The 21853-nt window shown below is 45.1% G+C and overlaps 1 protein-coding gene across 1 annotated transcript in view; it reads left to right on the top strand.

Moving 5' to 3' along the window:
* The window catches only part of LOC138658386 (uncharacterized), a 66019-nt gene that overhangs the window by 6369 nt on the left and 37797 nt on the right, over positions 1-21853 (top strand). The window contains exons 2-3 of the mRNA XM_069745829.1: positions 4641-5490; positions 5708-5888. Of these exons, the coding sequence (XP_069601930.1) occupies positions 4641-5490; positions 5708-5888 (1031 nt within the window). The remainder of the gene's footprint in view (positions 1-4640; positions 5491-5707; positions 5889-21853) is intronic.

Genomic DNA, 21853 nt, shown 5'->3' with positions numbered 1-21853 from the left:
CATGCCATCATACATCCATTACTTAAAAAACCATCCCTCGACCAAAACTGTGCCGCTAATTATAGACCTGTCTCTAATCTTCCCTTCATCTCTAAACTCCTCGAACGCCTGGTCCACTCCCGTCTTACCCGCTATCTCTCAGATAACTCTCTTCTCGACCCTCTTCAATCTGGTTTCCGCTCTTTACACTCTACTGAAACTGCCCTCACTAAAGTCTCTAATGACCTACTAACAGCTAAATCTAATGGTCACTACTCCATGCTAATTCTCTTGGATCTCTCTGCAGCATTTGATACTGTGGATCATCAGCTCCTCCTCACTATGCTCCGCTCCATCGGCCTCAAGGACACCGTTCTCTCCTGGTTCTCCTCCTATCTCTCTGACCGATCCTTCACTGTATGTTTCGCTGGTTCCTCCTCCTCTCACCTTCCCCTTACTGTTGGGGTTCCTCAAGGATCAGTCCTAGGCCCCCTCCTCTTCTCTTTGTATACTGCCCCTATTGGACAAACAATCAGTAGATTTGGCTTCCAGTACCATCTCTATGCTGACGACACCCAACTATACACTTCTTCTCCTGATCTCACGCCTGCCTTATTAGAAAACACCAGTGATTGTCTTACCGCTGTCTCTAGCATCATGTCCTCCCTCTATCTGAAACTAAACCTGTCAAAAACTGAACTCCTCGTGTTTTCTCCCTCTACTAACCTACCTTTGCCTGACATTGCCATCTCCGTTTGCGGTTCCACCATTACTCCAAAGCAACATGCCCGCTGCCTTGGGGTCATCCTTGATTCTGACCTTTCATTCACCCCCCACATCCGATCACTGGCTCGCTCTTCTTACCTGCATCTCAAAAACATTTCTAGAATTCGCCCTTTTCTTACTTTCGACTCTGCAAAAACTCTTACTGTTTCACTTATTCATTCTCGTCTGGACTATTGTAACTCTCTACTAATCGGCCTCCCTCTTACCAAACTCTCCCCGCTCCAATCTGTCCTGAATGCTGCTGCCAGGATCATATTCCTCACCAACCGTTACACCAATGCCTCTACCTTGTGCCAGTCATTACACTGGTTACCCATCCACTCAAGAATCCAGTACAAAACTACTACCCTCATCCACAAAGCACTCCATGGCTCAGCACCACCCTACATCTCCTCTCTGGTCTCAGTCTACCACCCTACCCGTGCCCTCCGCTCCGCTGATGACCTCAGGTTAGCATCCTCAATAATCAGAACCTCCCACTCCCGTCTCCAAGACTTTACACGTGCTGCGCCGATTCTTTGGAATGCACTACCTAGGATAATACGATTAATCCCCAATCCCCACAGTTTTAAGCGTGCCCTAAAAACTCATTTGTTCAGACTGGCCTACCGCCTCAATGCATTAACCTAACGATCCCTGTGTGGCCTATATTAAAAAAAAAAAAAAAAAAATTAATTAACTGGTTCATGCAGCTTTACATGAACACCCAAGCCTTACACTATGGCTGGTCCGAATAACTATAGCAATTGTTACCATCCACCTCTCGTGTCTCCCCTTTTCCTCATAGTTTGTAGCTTGCGAGCAGCAGGGCCCTCACGCCTCCTGGTATCTGTTTTGAACTGTATTTCTGTTATGCTGTAATGTCTATTGTATGTACAAGTCCCCTCTATAATTTGTAAAGCGCTGCGGAATATGTTGGCGCTATATAAATAAAAATTATTATTATTATTATTATTATATAGTATGTAGTATGTTGTATGTATGTATGTATGTAGTATGCATGTCGTATATAGTATGTTGTATATATGTAGTATGTAGTATGCATGTTGTATGTATGTAGTATGTTGTATGTATGTTGTATGTATGTTGTATGTATGTTGTATGTATGTTGTATGTATGTAGTATATAGTATGTAGCATGTATGTAGTATGTATGCAGTATATAGTATGTATGTATGTATGTATGTAGTGTGTATGTATTATGTTGTATGTAGTATGTATGTATGTAGTATATAGTATGTAGTATGTTGTATGTATGTATGTAGTATGTATGTTGTATATATGCATGTATGTTGTATGTAGCATGTATGTAGTATGTATGTAGTATGTTTGTGTTTTTTTTTTTACATTCAACACATTAGCCGGATGATGGGACTACTACTGTCCCATCATTGGCTAATGTGTCAATCACTGTCATTGTAGCAGTCATAGACCGATGGGACTTGTAGTCCCATCGGACGATGCCTGCACACAGACACAAGGACCCCCGGCAGGCCCGCACAGACCCCCAAGAGGCCCGTACAGACCCCCGGCAGCCCGCACAGACCCCCAAGAGGCCCATACAGACCCCCAGCAGGCCTGCACAGACCCCCGACAGGCCCGTACAGACACCCGGCAGGCCCGCACAGACCCCCGAGAGGCCCATACAGACCCCCGGCAGGCCCATACAGACCCCCGGCAGGCCCACACAGACCCCCGAGAGGCCCGTACAGATCCCTGGCAGGCCCGCACAGACCCCGACAGGCCCATACAGACCCCCGGCAGGCCCGCACAGACCCCCGAGAGGCCCATACAGACCCCCGGCAGGCCCGCACAGACCCCCGACAGGCCCGTACAAACCGCCGGCAGGCCCGCACAGACCCCCGAGAGGCCCGCACATACCCCGACAGGCCCGTACAGACCCCGACAGGCCCGTACAGACACCTGGCAGGCCCGCACAGACCCCCGACAGGCCCGTACAGACCCCCGGCAAGCCCGCACAGACCCCCGACAGGCCTGTACAGACCCCCGGCAGGCCTGCACAGAGCCCTGATGGTCACACACAGACCCCGCCCGCACACACAGACATGCAGTCTCAGCCCACGCACTGCCCACACTCACTCCATCATGACATCATTTGAGCAGCCAATCACAGCCATGCCATTAGTTAACATGGCTAACATGCCTAACAGGATGTGCCCACACTTCTTGGGATCCTCATTGGCTGAATAGAATAAAACTGGCTTATTGCAATATGGGAACTTCCGATTCCGGTATTCGATATTGTAAAAGTATCGGAACTCAGTATCGGAACTCCGATACAGCGAATATCGGCCAATACCCGGAATGCTCAACACTAGTTACAGGGTATATACACTAGATTCCTTGATAGGGCGTTGATCCAGGGAACTAGTCTGATTGCCGTATGTGGAGTCGGGAAGGAATTTTTTTCCCCAATGTGGAGCTTACTATTTGCCACATAGGTTTTTTTTTGCCTTCCTCTGGATCAACATGTTAGGGCATGTTATGTTAGGCTATGGGTTGAACTAGATGGACTTATAGTTATATATCACATGCTGCTTCCACCATGTGCCTAATTCCTCTCTCCCGCCTGGTGAATGTTATCACTTGTGCTTGGAACGTAAAAAGCAGATGGAAACCAAAAAACAAAGCAAAGAAAAGAAAAAAGATAAAGCCAAACCACAATCTTCAGTACTTTACTTTGATGAATCAGAATGAATTCAATCTGAAATTCACACATAAAATACAGAGAAATAAAATAGATTTTACATTCCCATATGGAGGTTGTGATTTTTTAAGATATGTAATTTTTTTTATGAAAGATATTTTTCTAATAAAGATTTGTAAGCATTTTTTACCGGACCTTTCTGAGCTGGGTTCTACCTTCATGATTCACTTGTTCCTGCTACACTGCAGCTTCCGAGCTTGGATACTGTGACAGATAGATGGGTGAGCCGACTTATTTCTATATTTTTTCTTTTTATTTAAGTGGTAGACAAAAAAATTCCTAAATTTGTAAAAAAAAAAAAAATTGTGCCATTTTCTGAGACCAGTAGCGTCTCCATTTTTCGTGATCTGTGGTTAGGTGAGCGCTTTTTTTTGTGTGCACCGAGCTGACATTTTTATTGATATTATTTTGGTGTAGATAATATGATCTTTTCATCGCCCCTTATTGTATTTTATTGCTATGTAGCGGTGACCAAAAAAAACGTAATTCTGGAGCTTTGAATTTTTTCTCATTACGCCGTTTAGCGATCGGGTTAATTGTTTTTTTATATTGATTGATCGGGCGATCCTGAAATATGTGTACATTTGATTTTTTTTATTGTTTTATTTTGAATGGAATGAAAGGGCGGTGATTTGAACTTTTATATATTTTTTTTTCAAAAATGTTTTTGCTTTTTGCATGCTTCAATAGTCTCCATGGGAAACTAGATGTTGCAGTACTTTGATCTCCTCTGCTATACACAGGTGATGATCAGATCGGCTGTGTGTAGCAGAAATGCTCACTTGCTATGAGCGCCGACCATAGCAATCTGGAAATGACAACATAAGAGGTCTGCTGCAGACCTCTACTTGTCATGCCGTCCAATCGGTGACCCACAATCATGTGACGGGGTTACCGATGGGCAGTATTTACTACACACTCCTCTTCCGGTTCCAGTAAATGTCGCTGTCAGAGATTGACATCAGCATTTAACTAGTTAACAGCCGAGGGTGGATCACAATTCCACCCATAGCTGTTAAGGGCACATGTCAGCTACATATGTCAGCTGGCATGTGACCGAAAAGGTGAGGGCTAAGCGCCGGAGTCCACGCCAAACAGAGGGATTATGATTTGGTCTAAAGTTTAATGGTCTATTTCCTACTTTTCAGAGACTCTCTTACTGGCCATCGGAAAAGATGGTACCATGAGAATCGGTCTGCCACCTAGAGATCCTCAAGATGACTATAGTCATAGAGCCGCAGTGGTGGGAAAACTGGGAAACGCCAGCCACGTTATCTGCAGTCCAGAAGGGGAACTGTTCTGTGTCCGCGATAAAGACCTTTACAGGGGGCCACTTCAAACAAAGGAAGGTGTTGATTGGTTTTCTACAGCCAGAAGAGTCGGAAGATGTGAATGGAGCGAGTATAAAATTCTGTTCTTCCATCCAAAAGGAGAACTGTATGGAACAACCAAAAGTGGAGAGTTCTACAAAGGTCCACAGCCGGACAATGAAAATGTACCCTGGATGTATGGCCAAGCCGAACAGATTGGGACCAGTGGTTGGGAGAACTGTGAAGCCTTATTCTTTGATCCATCCGATGTTCTGTACGCAGTGTCCAAACAAGATAATATTGTGAAATCAAAGCCACCAACAAGTGACGACTTCAAGACGTGGATGGAGACAGTCACCGTGGCTGGAGGAAAGGCCTGGCTGAATCTCACACATTTCATGGCATTTGGTCCCTTAGGAGAACTGTGGTGTGTAGATAAAAGGAACGGAAATCTTTACAGCGGATCCATATCACCTAATGGTAAATACTTGGAGATCGCGGAGAAATTAGGAAGCTACTACAACACATTTCCTTTCCTCTCTTTCACGAAAGACAAGACAATCGGCAGAATCATCAGCTTTGAGTTTCTTCTTGAAAATGCCAAAAGGTCTTCTGAGAATCCAGAAGTGATTGAGGAGCGAGTCTACGATAACCGGATGAGCAGCTCCATGTTAAAGCATTGCTTCACGTGAGTATTGGAATGTTTCTGTCAAAGGCTAAACATAAAGTACGACATATATAACAATATAATGACTATGAACCTAATCTACAGGAACAGCAAAAAGCAGCGGGAACGGCCTGGGCTAGTAAAGCAAAATGAAATTCAAGAAAAATGGCGGGGCGGAGTGACTTTCCATGAATAGTCGTATTCAAATTTATTTTGGATTTGTATTATTCTATCTCAGGTTTGATAAAACAGTGAAGTCATCCAGCTCCTTCTCCCAAGAACACGGATTTACAGCAGAAATCGGTACCGTGCTCAAGTTTACAACCGGGATACCGTGTATTGCCGAGTTTGAGTCCAAAGTGACCATAAATCTAAGCACAACCAACGTCTGGAGCTTCACGGAAACCAACGAGACCCAGGTAAATGAACGTTGTCCGCATGGGGGCAACGACGTTCCGTCAGGCTCTGGGCGTCTGTATATATATATCTGTAGATATATATATATAGATATTTAATCTGACTTTGCATGTCCTTACTCAGAGAGATCACATAACTGTTTCAAAGTGGTCTATGATCCATGTAGACCTGGACATTTGTTTATCTGATCACTACATTTATTGTGTCCTGTTGTCTCAACTGAGTTTGATTGATTGCTAACGAGCTTTAACACAAAAAAAAAAAAAAAAAAAATAGGAAGATCTAAGGGCTAGCCTTCTATAAATGTAGATGTAGCTTGGGGATGCATTCGTGCAGGGGTGCATTCGTGCACTGTTATTCGTGTATTTTTTATTCAAAGTACTTTTTTTTCTAAGTACTCGGCAGTTATAACATGGCAGTTAGACAGGGCAGGAGACAGGTAAGACAATCTAAATCTAATCCATATTCACTTGAAACAACACAAATACTCACCATATTTATTTGTATACTCTATATCCTGGCTGCTGCATTCACTCACATTCACCGCCCTTGCATTAACTCTCTACACTCCATCCATATCGGCCCCTCTGTCCTTGCCTCTCCTATGTATAGCACTCATGCTCTGTTCACATTGCTTAGCAGCGCAGATCCATTCAGTCACAACATCCAACACAAGAGACGCTCTCACAAATCACTTAACCATCTGCTCACTCTTTCGATCCTCCTCCTCCTAGTTGCTGGAGACATCTCTCCAAACCCCGGCCCCCCATGTTATAGCCAGTCAAACCTCCCAATTGCTACACCCAGAAACCCCTCTAACCTTATTAATATTCCCTGCATGCCTTCTGTCTCTTTGAATTGTGCCCTTTGGAATTCTCGCTCTGTGTGTAATAAACTCTCCTTCATCCATGACTTCTTCCTTTCTAATTCTCTTAATCTCCTGGCTCTTACTGAAACCTGGATCCAGCAGTCAGACACCACCGCTGCTGCTGCTCTTTCATATGGTGGACTACACTTTTCTCATACCCCAAGATCAGACAACAGAGCAGGTGGAGGCGTTGGTCTGCTCCTTTCACCAAAATGTACTTTCCAAGTTATCCCCCAAGTACCCTCACTTGTCTTCCCTTCCTTTGAGGTCCATGTGGTCAGACTCTACGTCCCCTTCTCCATGCGAGTGGTGGTGGTGTATCGTCCTCCCGGCCCCTCTCATCAGTTCCTGGATCACTTTGCCACCTGGCTTCCACACTTTCTTTCCTGTGACACCCCCACCCTTATCATGGGTGATTTCAACATCCCTATTGCCTCTCCCCTCTCCCCATCTGCTTCTCACCTTTTGGCTCTAACCTCCTCTTTCGGCCTCTCGCAGCATACTAACTCGCCAACACATGAAGATGGAAACTCCCTTGACTTGGTCTTCTCCCGGCTTTGCTCAGTGGATGATTTCACAAACTCCCCTCTCCCACTCTCTGACCACCACCTTCTTTCATTCTCTATCAAGAACTGCCATCCCGCTCAGGTCACCCCCACTTTCCACACTTATAGAAACATACAGGCCATTAACACCCAGGAACTTATGAAGAACTTGCAGTCCTCATTGGCCCCAATCTCCTCCATCTCATGTCCTGATTCTGCTCTGAAGCATTACAATGAAACCCTGCAAAGTGCCCTGGATGAAGCTGCTCCTCCTATACATAAAACAACTCGGCACAGACGGCAACAACCGTGGCACACGCTGCAAACACGTTTCCTGCAGCGGTGCTCCAGGTGCGCAGAACGTCTGTGGAGAAAATCTAATCTACCCGAAGATTTCATCCATTATAAGTTCATGCTAAAGACATACAATTCTGCCCTTCACCTCTCCAAACAAACCTACTTCAACACCCTCATCACCTCCCTGTCCAATAACCCTAAACGTCTCTTTGACACGTTCCAGTCCCTACTCAACCCAAGAGCGCAGGCCCCAACCACGGATCTCCGTGCTGACAATCTGGCCAATTACTTCAAAGAAAAAATTGACCATATTCGACAGGAAATCATCTCCCAATCTCTTCATACCATGCACTGTCCTCCCTCCCCCACTGCATCTAGTTCACTCTCTGACTTTGAACCAGTTACAGAAGAAGAAGTAAGCAGGCTCCTTGCATCTTCTCGCCCGACCACTTGCACCAGTGACCCCATTCCGTCACATTTCCTCCAGTCCCTTTCCCCGGCTGTCACCTCTCACCTAACAAAAATATTCAACCTTTCCCTCACTTCCGGTATTTTTCCCTCCTCATTTAAGCATGCCATCATACATCCATTACTTAAAAAACCATCCCTCGACCAAAACTGTGCCGCTAATTATAGACCTGTCTCTAATCTTCCCTTCATCTCTAAACTCCTCGAACGCCTGGTCCACTCCCGTCTTACCCGCTATCTCTCAGATAACTCTCTTCTCGACCCTCTTCAATCTGGCTTCCGCTCTTTACACTCTACTGAAACTGCCCTCACTAAAGTCTCTAATGACCTACTAACAGCTAAATCTAATGGTCACTACTCCATGCTAATTCTCTTGGATCTCTCTGCAGCATTTGATACTGTGGATCATCAGCTCCTCCTCACTATGCTCCGCTCCATCGGCCTCAAGGACACCGTTCTCTCCTGGTTCTCCTCCTATCTCTCTGACCGATCCTTCACTGTATGTTTCGCTGGTTCCTCCTCCTCTCACCTTCCCCTTACTGTTGGGGTTCCTCAAGGATCAGTCCTAGGCCCCCTCCTCTTCTCTTTGTATACTGCCCCTATTGGACAAACAATCAGTAGATTTGGCTTCCAGTACCATCTCTATGCTGACGACACCCAACTATACACTTCTTCTCCTGATCTCACGCCTGCCTTATTAGAAAACACCAGTGATTGTCTTACCGCTGTCTCTAGCATCATGTCCTCCCTCTATCTGAAACTAAACCTGTCAAAAACTGAACTCCTCGTGTTTTCTCCCTCTACTAACCTACCTTTGCCTGACATTGCCATCTCCGTTTGCGGTTCCACCATTACTCCAAAGCAACATGCCCGCTGCCTTGGGGTCATCCTTGATTCTGACCTTTCATTCACCCCCCACATCCGATCACTGGCTCGCTCTTCTTACCTGCATCTCAAAAACATTTCTAGAATTCGCCCTTTTCTTACTTTCGACTCTGCAAAAACTCTTACTGTTTCACTTATTCATTCTCGTCTGGACTATTGTAACTCTCTACTAATCGGCCTCCCTCTTACCAAACTCTCCCCGCTCCAATCTGTCCTGAATGCTGCTGCCAGGATCATATTCCTCACCAACCGTTACACCGATGCCTCTACCTTGTGCCAGTCATTACACTGGTTACCCATCCACTCAAGAATCCAGTACAAAACTACTACCCTCATCCACAAAGCACTCCATGGCTCAGCACCACCCTACATCTCCTCTCTGGTCTCAGTCTACCACCCTACCCGTGCCCTCCGCTCCGCTGATGACCTCAGGTTAGCATCCTCAATAATCAGAACCTCCCACTCCCGTCTCCAAGACTTTACACGTGCTGCGCCGATTCTTTGGAATGCACTACCTAGGATAATACGATTAATCCCCAATCCCCACAGTTTTAAGCGTGCCCTAAAAACTCATTTGTTCAGACTGGCCTACCGCCTCAATGCATTAACCTAACGATCCCTGTGTGGCCTATATTAAAAAAAAAAAAAAAAAAAAAAAAAAAATTAATTAACTGGTTCATGCAGCTTTACATGAACACCCAAGCCTTACACTATGGCTGGTCCGAATAACTATAGCAATTGTTACCATCCACCTCTCGTGTCTCCCCTTTTCCTCATAGTTTGTAAGCTTACGAGCAGGGCCCTCACTCCTCTTCGTATCTGTTTTGAACTGTATTTCTGTTATGCTGTAATGTCTATTGTATGTACAAGTCCCCTCTATAATTTGTAAAGCGCTGCGGAATATGTTGGCGCTATATAAATAAAAATTATTATTATTATTATTATTATACCATGGTTCGAGTTCTGCTCTCTTGTTTGTGGCCCTCGTAAAGCAGCACAATTCTGTCTGGTTCTCCCTTAGAGTAATAAAGTTCCCATATACAGTGGGGAAAATAAGTATTTGATACTCTGCCGACTTTGCAGTTTTCCCACCTACACAGAATGGAGAGGTCTGTAATTATTATCGTAGGTTCACTTCACCTGTGAGAGACAGAATGTAAAAATAGAAACCAGAAAAATCACATTGTAGGATTTTTACATTATTAAATTGCATTTTATTGCATGAAATAAGTGTTTGATACAATAGAAAATCAGAAATTAATATTTGGTCCAGAAACCTTTGTTTGCAGTTACAGAGAGGTCAGACGTTTCCTGTAGCTCTTGTCCAAGTTTGCACACACTGCAGCAGGGATATTGGCCCCCTCCTCCATACAGATCTTCTCCAGATCTTTCAGGTTTCGGGTCTGTCGCTGGGCGACATTGAGTTTCAGCTCCTCCAAAGATTTTCTATTGGGTTCAGGTCTGGAGACTAGCTGGCTTGCAATGATTCTTAAAGAGTCACTCCATGGTTTCCCTGGCCATGTATTTCTATTCATTGTCATGCTGGAAAATCCAGCCACGGCCCATCTTCAATGCTTTTACTGAGGGAAGGAGTTTGTGGGCCAAAATCTTGTGATACATGACACCACATTAGAGATGGGCGAACCCGGACAGTAAAGATTGGTGTCTGTACTGAACACCTACTGTTCGGGCACTGAACATGGACTTCACCAGGAAGTCCGTGTTACGGTTGGGGTTCGGTCCCTCGAACAACAGGTGTTTGTTGTGCTGTCATATGCATGATAGCGCAGCATACACCGCTTCTGTTCAGCAGTAAAATCATCAACAGTGAGAAGCGTCAGCTGATGGGAGCAGTAGTCCCATCAGCCGACACCAGTGACTGGAGGTAATCCTCATACCTCCGATCACAGCTGCGCGCTCATGCTGTTTTTTCCTGACCGTGGTGATGATTTTACCGCCATTTAGAAGCACATAACAGTGTGGCAAACACTGGATGTCCGGGCCCCTCATTCAAGTGAATGGGGTCTGGGTTCAGGTCCATGAATTGTTCTGGTACCCAAACCCGAACTTTTTGTAACTGTTCTGCCAAACCCACTGGACCTGAACAGGCAGGTGTCCATCTAACTCTAGAAACCATCCATCCTCCCTTCAATAGAGATTTGCAGAAATGCACCCCTAAAGCTTGATGTTTCCCCCACCATGTTTCACAGCTGGGATGGTGTTCTTGGGGTCGTACTCATCCATTTTCTTCCTCCAAACATGGCGAGTGGAGTTCATACCCCAAAATCTGTTTTACATAGTAACATAGTAACATAGTTAGTAAGGCCGAAAAAAGACATTTGTCCATCCAGTTCAGCCTATATTCCATTATAATAAATACCCAGATCTACGTCCTTCTACAGAACCTAATAATTGTATGATACAATATTGTTCTGCTCCAGGAAGACATCCAGGCCTCTCTTGAACCCCTCGACTGAGTTCGCCATCACCACCTCCTCAGGCAAGCAATTCCAGATTCTCACTGCCCTAACAGTAAAGAATCCTCTTCTATGTTGGTGGAAAAACCTTCTCTCCTCCAGACGCAAAGAATGCCCCCTTGTGCCCGTCACCTTCCTTGGTATAAACAGATCCTCAGCGAGATATTTGTATTGTCCCCTTATATACTTATACATGGTTATTAGATCGCCCCTCAGTCGTCTTTTTTCTAGACTAAATAATCCTAATTTCGCTAATCTATCTGGGTATTGTAGTTCTCCCATCCCCTTTATTAATTTTGTTGCCCTCCTTTGTACTCTCTCTAGTTCCATTATATCCTTCCTGAGCACCGGTGCCCAAAACTGGACACAGTACTCCATGTGCGGTCTAACTAGGGATTTGTACAGAGGCAGTATAATGCTCTCATCATGTGTATCCAGACCTCTTTTAATGCACCCCATGATCCTGTTTGCCTTGGCAGCTGCTGCCTGGCACTGGCTGCTCCAGGTAAGTTTATCATTAACTAGGATCCCCAAGTCCTTCTCCCTGTCAGATTTACCCAGTGGTTTCCCGTTCAGTGTGTAATGGTGATATTGATTCCCTCTTCCCATGTGTATAACCTTACATTTATCATTGTTAAACCTCATCTGCCACCTTTCAGCCCAAGTTTCCAACTTATCCAGATCCATCTGTAGCAGAATACTATCTTCTCTTGTATTAACTGCTTTACATAGTTTTGTATCATCTGCAAATATCGATATTTTACTGTGTAAACCTTCTACCAGATCATTAATAAATATGTTGAAGAGAACAGGTCCCAATACTGACCCCTGCGGTACCCCACTGGTCACAGCGACCCAGTTAGAGACTATACCATTTATATCCACCCTCTGCTTTCTATCACTAAGCCAGTTACTAACCCATTTACACACATTTTCCCCCAGACCAAGCATTCTCATTTTGTGTACCAACCTCTTGTGCGGCACGGTATCAAACGCTTTGGAAAAATCGAGATATACCACGTCCAATGACTCACCGTGGTCCAGCCTATAGCTTACCTCTTCATAAAAACTGATTAGATTGGTTTGACAGGAGCGATTTCTCATAAACCCATGCTGATATGGAGTTACACAGTTATTCTCATTGAGATAATCCAGAATAACATCCCTCAGAAACCCTTCAAATATTTTACCAACAATAGAGGTTAGACTTACTGGCCTATAATTTCCAGGTTCACTTTTAGAGCCCTTTTTGAATATTGGCACCACATTTGCTATGCGCCAGTCCTGCGGAACAGACCCTGTCGCTATAGAGTCACTAAAAATAAGAAATAATGGTTTATCTATTACATTACTTAGTTCTCTTAGTACTCGTGGGTGTATGCCATCCGGACCCGGAGATTTATCTATTTTAATCTTATTTAGCCGGTTTCGCACCTCTTCTTGGGTTAGATTGGTGACCCTTAATATAGGGTTTTCATTGTTTGTTGGGATTTCACCTAGCATTTCATTTTCCACCGTGAATACCGTGGAGAAGAAGGTGTTTAATATGTTAGCTTTTTCCTCGTCATCTACAACCATTCTTTCCTCACTATTTTTTAAGGGGCCTACATTTTCAGTTTTTATTCTTTTACTATTGATATAGTTGAAGAACAGTTTGGGATTAGTTTTACTCTCCTTAGCAATGTGCTTCTCTGTTTCCTTTTTGGCAGCTTTAATTAGTTTTTTAGATAAAGTATTTTTCTCCCTATAGTTTTTTAGAGCTTCAATGGTGCCATCCTGCTTTAGTAGTGCAAATGCTTTCTTTTTACTGTTAATTGCCTGTCTTACTTCTTTGTTTAGCCACATTGGGTTTTTCCTATTTCTAGTCCTTTTATTCCCACAAGGTATAAACCGCTTACACTGCCTATTTAGGATGTTCTTAAACATTTCCCATTTATTATCTGTATTCTCATTTCTGAGGATATTGTCCCAGTCTACCAGATTAAGGGCATCTCTAAGCTGTTCAAACTTTGCCTTCCTAAAGTTCAATGTTTTTGTGACTCCCTGACAAGTCCCCCTAGTGAAAGACAGGTGAAACTGCACAATATTGTGGTCGCTATTTCCTAAATGCCCAACCACCTGCAGATTTGTTATTCTGTCAGGTCTATTAGATAGTATTAGGTCTAAAAGTGCTGCTCCTCTGGTTGGATTCTGCACCAATTGTGAAAGATAATTTTTCTTGGTTATTAGCAGAAACCTGTTGCCTTTATGGGTTTCACAGGTTTCTGTTTCCCAGTTAATATCCGGGTAGTTAAAGTCCCCCATAACCAGGACCTCATTATGGGTTGCAGCTTCATCTATCTGCTTTAGAAGTAGACTTTCCATGCTTTCTGTTATATTTGGGGGTTTGTAACAGACCCCAATGAGAATTTTGTTACCATTTTTCCCTCCATGAATTTCAACCCATATGGACTCGACATCCTCATTCCCTTTGCTAATATCCTCCCTTAAAGTGGACTTTAGACAAGATTTTACAAAGAGACAAACCCCTCCTCCTCTCCGATTTTTACGATCCTTTCTAAACAGACTGTAACCCTGTAAGTTAACTGCCCAGTCATAGCTTTCATCTAACCATGTCTCGGTTATTCCCACTATGTCAAAGTTACCTGTAGATATTTCTGCTTCTAGTTCTTCCATCTTGTTTGTCAGGCTTCTGGCGTTTGCGAGCATGCAGTTTAGAAGATTTTGTTTTGTTCCAATCTCCTCACTGTGGATTGTTTTAGAAATGTTCTTACCTCCCTTCTGAGTATGTTTTCCTGGGTCGTCTTTGTTCGAGTCTAATGTTTTTCTTCCCGTCCCCTCTTCTTCTAGTTTAACGCCCTCCTGATGAGTGTAGCGAGTCTTCTGGCGAATGTGTGTTTCCCAGGTTTGTTGAGGTGTAGTCCGTCTCTGGCGAGGAGTCCATCATACCAGTAATTCACACCGTGGTCCAGGAATCCAAATCCTTGTTGTCTGCACCATCGTCTTAGCCAGTTGTTTGCATCAAGGATCCTGTTCCATCTCCTGGTGCCATGCCCGTCTACTGGAAGGATAGAAGAAAAAACTACCTGTGCATCCAGTTCCTTTACTTTCTTCCCCAACTCTTCAAAGTCCTTGCAGATTGTCGGTAGGTCCTTCCTTGCCGTGTCATTGGTGCCAACATGTATCAGAAGAAATGGGTGGACGTCCTTGGAGCTGAAGAGCTTTGGTATCCTATCGGTCACATCCTTGATCATCGCACCTGGAAGGCAGCATACTTCTCTTGCAGTTATGTCCGGTCTGCAGATGGCTGCTTCTGTGCCTCTCAGTAGTGAGTCTCCCACCACCACCACTCTTCGTTGCTTCTTGGCTGTACTTTTTGCTGTCACTTGTTGCTGTGTGCCCTTTTCTTTTTTGCTTGCTGGTATTGCTTCATTCTTAGGTGTGCCATCTTCATCCTCTACAAAGATTTGATATCGGTTCTTCAGTTGTGTGGTTGGTGATTTCTCCATGGTCTTCTTGCTTCTTTTGGTCACATGCTTCCACTCATCTGCTTTTGGAGGTTCTCTGACACTTTTTGCACCTTCTGTGACCAGTAGAGATGCTTCTGTTCTGTCTAGAAAGTCTTCATTCTCTTTGATGAGTTTCAAAGTTGCTATTCTTTCTTCCAGACTCCGCACCTTTTCTTCTAAAAGGGCCACTAGTCTACACTTCTGACAGGTGAAATTGGATTCTTCTTCTGGTCGATCTGTGAACATGTAGCACATGCTGCAGCTCACCATGTAGGTTGTCACATCTGCCATGTTGCTCCTAGATCCTGCTGACTTGCTGTGTGTTTTCCTTCTTGTGTAATCTACTCAGCCAAGCTCTCTTGCAATAATGTCCTACAGGCCGGCGCGCGGTTTGGTGATGCTTTCGAAGCAGCTGGTCCCGGCTGTACCCAACGATCTTCTAGCTTAGGGAGACTTCGCTTCTCCCAGAAGGCACCTGGAATATGCAAATTAGCCTCCTGAAGCTTGGATCCCTGGTTTGGTGATGCTTTCGAAGCAGCTGGTCCCGGCTGTACCCAACGATCTTCTAGCTTAGGGAGACTTCGCTTCTCCCAGAAGGCACCTGGAATATGCAAATTAGCCTCCTGAAGCTTGAATCCCTGGTTTGGTGATGCTTTCGAAGCAGCTGGTCCTGGCTGTACCCAACGATCTTCTAGCTTAGGGAGACTTCGCTTCTCCCAGAAGGCACCTGGAATATGCAAATTAGCCTCCTGAAGCTTGGATCCCTGGTTTGGTAATGCTTTCGAAGCAGCTGGTCCCGGCTGTACCCAACGATCTTCTAGCTTAGGGAGACTTCGCTTCTCCCAGAAGGCACCTGGAATATGCAAATTAGCCTCCTGAAGCTTGGATCCCTGGTTTTGGTCTCCTCTGATCACATGACCTTCTCTCATGCCTCCTCTGGATCATCCCGATGGTCATTGACATGGGCATGGACATGTGCTGGTGGAAGCAGGGGACCTTGTGTACCCCGCAGGGTGCTAATCCATGACAGCGTAGTGTGTTACTAATGGTAATATGTTGTGAATTCTGTGGCTGAATTCACTCCTGTGGTCACAAGTGGTACTGCAGCTTCTGAGCTTTCTTCCTCGGGTGTTCTGGTGAGCTCGTTAACTGCTTCGTTACTTAACTCCGCCTGATGCTGCTATCCCTGCTCCTTGTCAATGTTCCAGTGTTGGATCTGAGCTTCTCCTGATTGTTCCTGTGACCTGCTGCTCTGTATAGCTAAGTGCTTTTTTGCTATTTTGTTGCTTTTTTTCTGTCCAGCTTGTCTTTTGTTTTGCTGGTAGCTCTGAGAAGCAAAGGGTGTACCGCCGTGCCGTTAGTTCGGCACGGTGGGTCTTTTTTGCCCCCTTTGCGTGGTTTTTGCTTTAGGGTTTTTTGTAGACTGTAAAGTTCGCTTTACTATCCTCGCTCTGTCTAAGATTATCGGGCCCCACTTTGCTGAATCTATTTCATCCCTACGTTTTGTCTTTTCATCTTACTCACAGTCATTATATGTGGGGGGCTGCCTTTTCCTTTGGGGTATTTCTCTGGGGGCAAGTCAGGCCTATTTTTCTATCTTCAGGCTAGCTAGTTTCTTAGGCTGTGCCGAGTTGCATAGGTAGTTGCTAGGCGCAATCCACAGCCGCTTTTAGTTGTGTTTAGGATAGGATCAGTGTGCAGTCTACAGAGTTTCCACGTCTCAGAGCTCGTTCTTTTGTTTTTGGGTATTTGTCAGATCACTGTGTGCGCTCGGATCGCTAGGCACACTGTGTCTCTGGATTGCCTTCATTACACCTTTCATTAGCAGACATAACAGTACAAGGAGCTAAACTAATGATTCTCAATAGAGGGAAAGAAAAAGTTCTGACATCATTTTTTTTTTTTTCTGCTCTGTGTTCATTTTTTTTTTCCCCTAGACATTTGGGTGATTCTGGACACAGGTGTGGACATGGATATTCAGGGTCTGTGCTCTTCAATGGATAATCTCGTTATAAATGTACAAAAGATTCAAGATGCTATTGATCGGAAATCTATGTTAGAACCAAGAATTCCTATTCCTGATTTGTTTTTTGGAGATAGAACTAAGTTTCTAAGTTTCAAAAATAATTGTAAGCTATTTCTGGCCTTGAAACCTCATTCGTCTGGTAATCCTATTCAACAGGTTTTGATTATTATTTCTTTTTTGCGCGGCGACCCTCAAGACTGGGCATTTTCTCTTGCGCCAGGAGACCCTGTATTGAGTAGTGTTGATGCGTTTTTCCTGGCGCTCGGATTACTGTACGATGAGCCTAATTCAGTGGATCAGGCTGAGAAAAATTTGCTGGCTTTGTGCCAGGGTCAGGATGATATAGAAGTATATTGTCAGAAATTTAGGAAGTGGTCAGTACTCACTCTGTGGAATGAATCTGCGCTGGCAGCTTTGTTCAGAAAGGGTCTCTCTGAGACTCTTAAAGATGTCATGGTGGGTTTTCCTATGCCTGCTGGTTTGAATGAGTCTATGTCTTTGGCCATTCAGATCGGTCGACGCTTGCGCGAGCGTAAATCTGTGCACCATTTGGCGGTATTGTCTAAGATTAAACCTGAGCCTATGCAGTGCGATAGGACTATGACCAGAGTTGAACGGCAGGAATACAGACGTCTGAATGGTCTGTGTTTCTACTGTGGTGATTCCACTCATGCTATTTCTGATTGTCCTAAGCGCACTAAGCGGTCCGCTAGGTCTGCCGTCATTGGTACTGTACAGTCCAAATTCCTTCTGTCCATTACCCTGATATGCTCTTTGTCGTCGTTTTCTGTCATGGCGTTTGTGGATTCAGGCGCTGCCCTGAATCTGATGGATTTGGATTATGCTAAACGTTGTGGGTTTTTCTTGGAGCCTTTGCGGTGTCCTATTCCATTGAGAGGAATTGATGCTACACCTTTGGCCAAGAATAAGCCTCAGTACTGGGCCCAGCTGACCATGTGCATGGCTCCTGCACATCAGGAAGTTATTCGCTTTCTGGTGCTACATAATCTGCATGATGTGGTCGTGTTGGGGTTGCCATGGCTACAAACCCATAATCCAGTATTGGATTGGAATTCCATGTCGGTATCCAGCTGGGGTTGTCAGGGGGTACATGGTGATGTTCCATTTTCGTCGATTTCGTCATCCACCCCTTCTGAGGTCCCAGAGTTCTTGTCTGATTATCAGGATGTATTTGAAGAGCCCAAGTCCGATGCCCTACCTCCGCATAGGGATTGTGATTGTGCGATCAATTTGATTCCTGGTAGTAAATTCCCTAAAGGTCGATTATTTAATTTATCCGTGCCCGAACACGCCGCTATGCGCAGTTATGTGAAGGAATCCCTGGAGAAGGGACATATTCGCCCATCATCATCACCACTGGGAGCAGGGTTCTTCTTTGTAGCCAAGAAGGATGGTTCGCTGAGACCGTGTATTGATTACCGCCTTCTTAATAAGATCACTGTTAAATTTCAGTATCCCTTGCCATTGTTATCTGACTTGTTTGCTCGGATTAAGGGGGCTAGTTGGTTCACTAAGATAGATCTTCGTGGTGCGTATAATCTGGTGAGAATCAGGCAGGGAGATGAATTGAAAACTGCATTCAATACGCCCGAGGGTCATTTTGAGTATCTAGTGATGCCGTTCGGACTTGCCAATGCTCCATCTGTGTTTCAGTCTTTTATGCATGACATCTTTCGTGAGTATCTGGATAAATTCCTGATTGTTTACTTGGATGACATTTTGATCTTCTCAGATGATTGGGAGTCTCATGTGAAGCAGGTCAGAATGGTTTTTCAGGTCCTGCGTGCTAATTCTTTGTTTGTGAAGGGATCAAAGTGTCTCTTCGGTGTGCAGAAAGTTTCATTTTTGGGGTTCATCTTTACCCCTTCTACTATCGAGATGGATCCAGTTAAGGTCCGAGCCATCCAGGATTGGATTCAGCCGACATCTCTGAAAAGTCTGCAAAAGTTCCTGGGCTTTGCTAATTTTTATCGTCGCTTCATCTGTAATTTTTCTAGCATTGCCAAACCATTGACCGATTTGACCAAGAAGGGTGCTGATTTGGTTAATTGGTCTTCTGCTGCTGTGGAAGCTTTTCAGGAGTTGAAGCGTCGTTTTTGTTCTGCCCCTGTGTTGTGTCAGCCAGATGTTTCTCTTCCGTTCCAGGTCGAGGTTGATGCTTCTGAGATTGGAGCAGGGGCGGTTTTGTCACAGAGAGGTTCTGATTGCTCAGTGATGAAACCATGTGCTTTCTTTTCCAGGAAGTTTTCGCCCGCTGAGCGTAATTATGATGTGGGCAACCGAGAGTTGCTGGCCATGAAGTGGGCATTCGAGGAATGGCGCCATTGGCTTGAAGGAGCCAAGCATCGCGTGGTGGTATTGACTGATCATAAGAACTTGACTTATCTCGAGTCTGCCAAGCGCTTGAATCCTAGACAGGCCCGTTGGTCGTTATTTTTTGCCCGCTTCGACTTTGTGATTTCGTACCTTCCGGGCTCTAAAAATGTGAAGGCGGATGCTCTGTCTAGGAGTTTTGTGCCCGACTCTCCGGGTTTATCTGAGCCAGCGGGTATCCTCAGGGAAGGAGTCATTGTGTCTGCCATCTCCCCTGATTTGCGGCGGGTGCTGCAGAAGTTTCAGGCGAATAAACCTGATCGTTGTCCAGCGGAGAAACTGTTCGTCCCTGATAGGTGGACTAATAAACTTATCTCTGAACTTCATTGTTCGGTGTTGGCTGGTCATCCTGGAATCTTTGGTACCAGAGAGTTAGTGGCTAGATCCTTCTGGTGGCCATCTCTGTCACGGGATGTACGTACTTTTGTGCAGTCCTGTGGGATTTGTGCTAGGGCTAAGCCCTGCTGTTCTCGTGCCAGTGGGTTGCTTTTGCCCTTGCCGGTCCCAAAGAGGCCTTGGACACATATTTCGATGGATTTCATTTCTGACCTTCCCGTTTCTCAAAAGATGTCAGTCATTTGGGTGGTCTGTGATCGCTTTTCTAAAATGGTCCATCTGGTGCCCTTGGCTAAATTGCCTTCCTCCTCTGATTTGGTACCTTTGTTCTTTCAGCATGTGGTTCGGTTGCATGGCATTCCTGAGAATATTGTTTCTGACAGAGGTTCCCAGTTTGTTTCAAGGTTTTGGCGAGCCTTTTGTGGTAGGATGGGCATTGACCTATCCTTTTCCTCGGCTTTCCATCCTCAGACTAATGGCCAGACCGAACGAACCAATCAGACCTTGGAAACATATCTGAGATGTTTTGTTTCTGCAGACCAGGATGATTGGGTGTCCTTTTTGCCGTTGGCTGAGTTCGCCCTTAATAATCGGGCCAGCTCGGCTACCTTGGTTTTTTTGCAATTCTGGGTTCCATCCTCGTTTCTCTTCAGGACAGGATGAGTCTTCGGACTGTCCTGGTGTGGATTCTGTGGTGGACAGGTTGCAGCAGATCTGGACTCAGGTAGTGGACAATTTGACCTTGTCCCAGGAAAAGGCTCAACTTTTCGCTAATCGCAGACGCCGTGTGGGTCCCCGACTTCGTGTTGGGGATCTGGTTTGGTTATCTTCTCGTCATATTCCTATGAAGGTTTCCTCTCCTAAATTTAAACCTCGTTTTATTGGTCCGTATAGGATTTCTGAGGTTCTCAATCCTGTGTCTTTTCGTTTGACCCTCCCAGACTCCTTTTCCATACATAATGTATTCCATAGGTCGTTGTTGCGGAGATACGTGGCACCTATGGTTCCATCTGTTGAGCCTCCTGCCCCGGTTTTGGTGGAGGGGGAATTGGAGTATATTGTGGAGAAGATTTTGGATTCTCGTGTTTCTAGACGGAAACTCCAGTATCTGGTTAAATGGAAGGGTTATGCTCAGGAAGATAATTCCTGGGTTTTTGCCTCTGATGTTCATGCTCCCGATCTTGTTCGTGCCTTTCATGCGGCTCATCCTGGTCGGCCTGGGGGCTCTGGTGAGGGTTCGGTGACCCCTCCTCAAGGGGGGGGTACTGTTGTGAATTCTGTGGCTGAATTCACTCCTGTGGTCACAAGTGGTACTGCAGCTTCTGAGCTTTCTTCCTCGGGTGTTCTGGTGAGCTCGTTAACTGCTTCGTTACTTAACTCCGCCTGATGCTGCTATCCCTGCTCCTTGTCAATGTTCCAGTGTTGGATCTGAGCTTCTCCTGATTGTTCCTGTGACCTGCTGCTCTGTATAGCTAAGTGCTTTTTTGCTATTTTGTTGCTTTTTTTCTGTCCAGCTTGTCTTTTGTTTTGCTGGTAGCTCTGAGAAGCAAAGGGTGTACCGCCGTGCCGTTAGTTCGGCACGGTGGGTCTTTTTTGCCCCCTTTGCGTGGTTTTTGCTTTAGGGTTTTTTGTAGACTGTAAAGTTTGCTTTACTATCCTCGCTCTATCTAGAATATCGGGCCCCACTTTGCTGAATCTATTTCATCCCTACGTTTTGTCTTTTCATCTTACTCACAGTCATTATATGTGGGGGGCTGCCTTTTCCTTTGGGGTATTTCTCTGGGGGCAAGTCAGGCCTATTTTTCTATCTTCAGGCTAGCTAGTTTCTTAGGCTGTGCCGAGTTGCATAGGTAGTTGCTAGGCGCAATCCACAGCCGCTTTTAGTTGTGTTTAGGATAGGATCAGTGTGCAGTCTACAGAGTTTCCACGTCTCAGAGCTCGTTCTTTTGTTTTTGGGTATTTGTCAGATCACTGTGTGCGCTCGGATCGCTAGGCACACTGTGTCTCTGGATTGCCTTCATTACACCTTTCATTAGCAGACATAACAGTAATATCTGAGACTGTGGTCCCAGCTCTCTTCAGGTCATTGACCAGGTCCTCCTCTAGTTCTGGGCTGATTCTCGACCTTCCTCAGAATCTTCCTTACACTATCACGTGAGATC

Source organism: Ranitomeya imitator, chromosome 1 (genome assembly GCF_032444005.1).
Source record: "Ranitomeya imitator isolate aRanImi1 chromosome 1, aRanImi1.pri, whole genome shotgun sequence".
Classification (NCBI taxonomy): domain Eukaryota; kingdom Metazoa; phylum Chordata; class Amphibia; order Anura; family Dendrobatidae; genus Ranitomeya; species Ranitomeya imitator.
The sequence above is the reverse complement of the archived record's forward strand: the minus strand, read 5'-3'. Positions and strand labels throughout refer to the sequence as shown.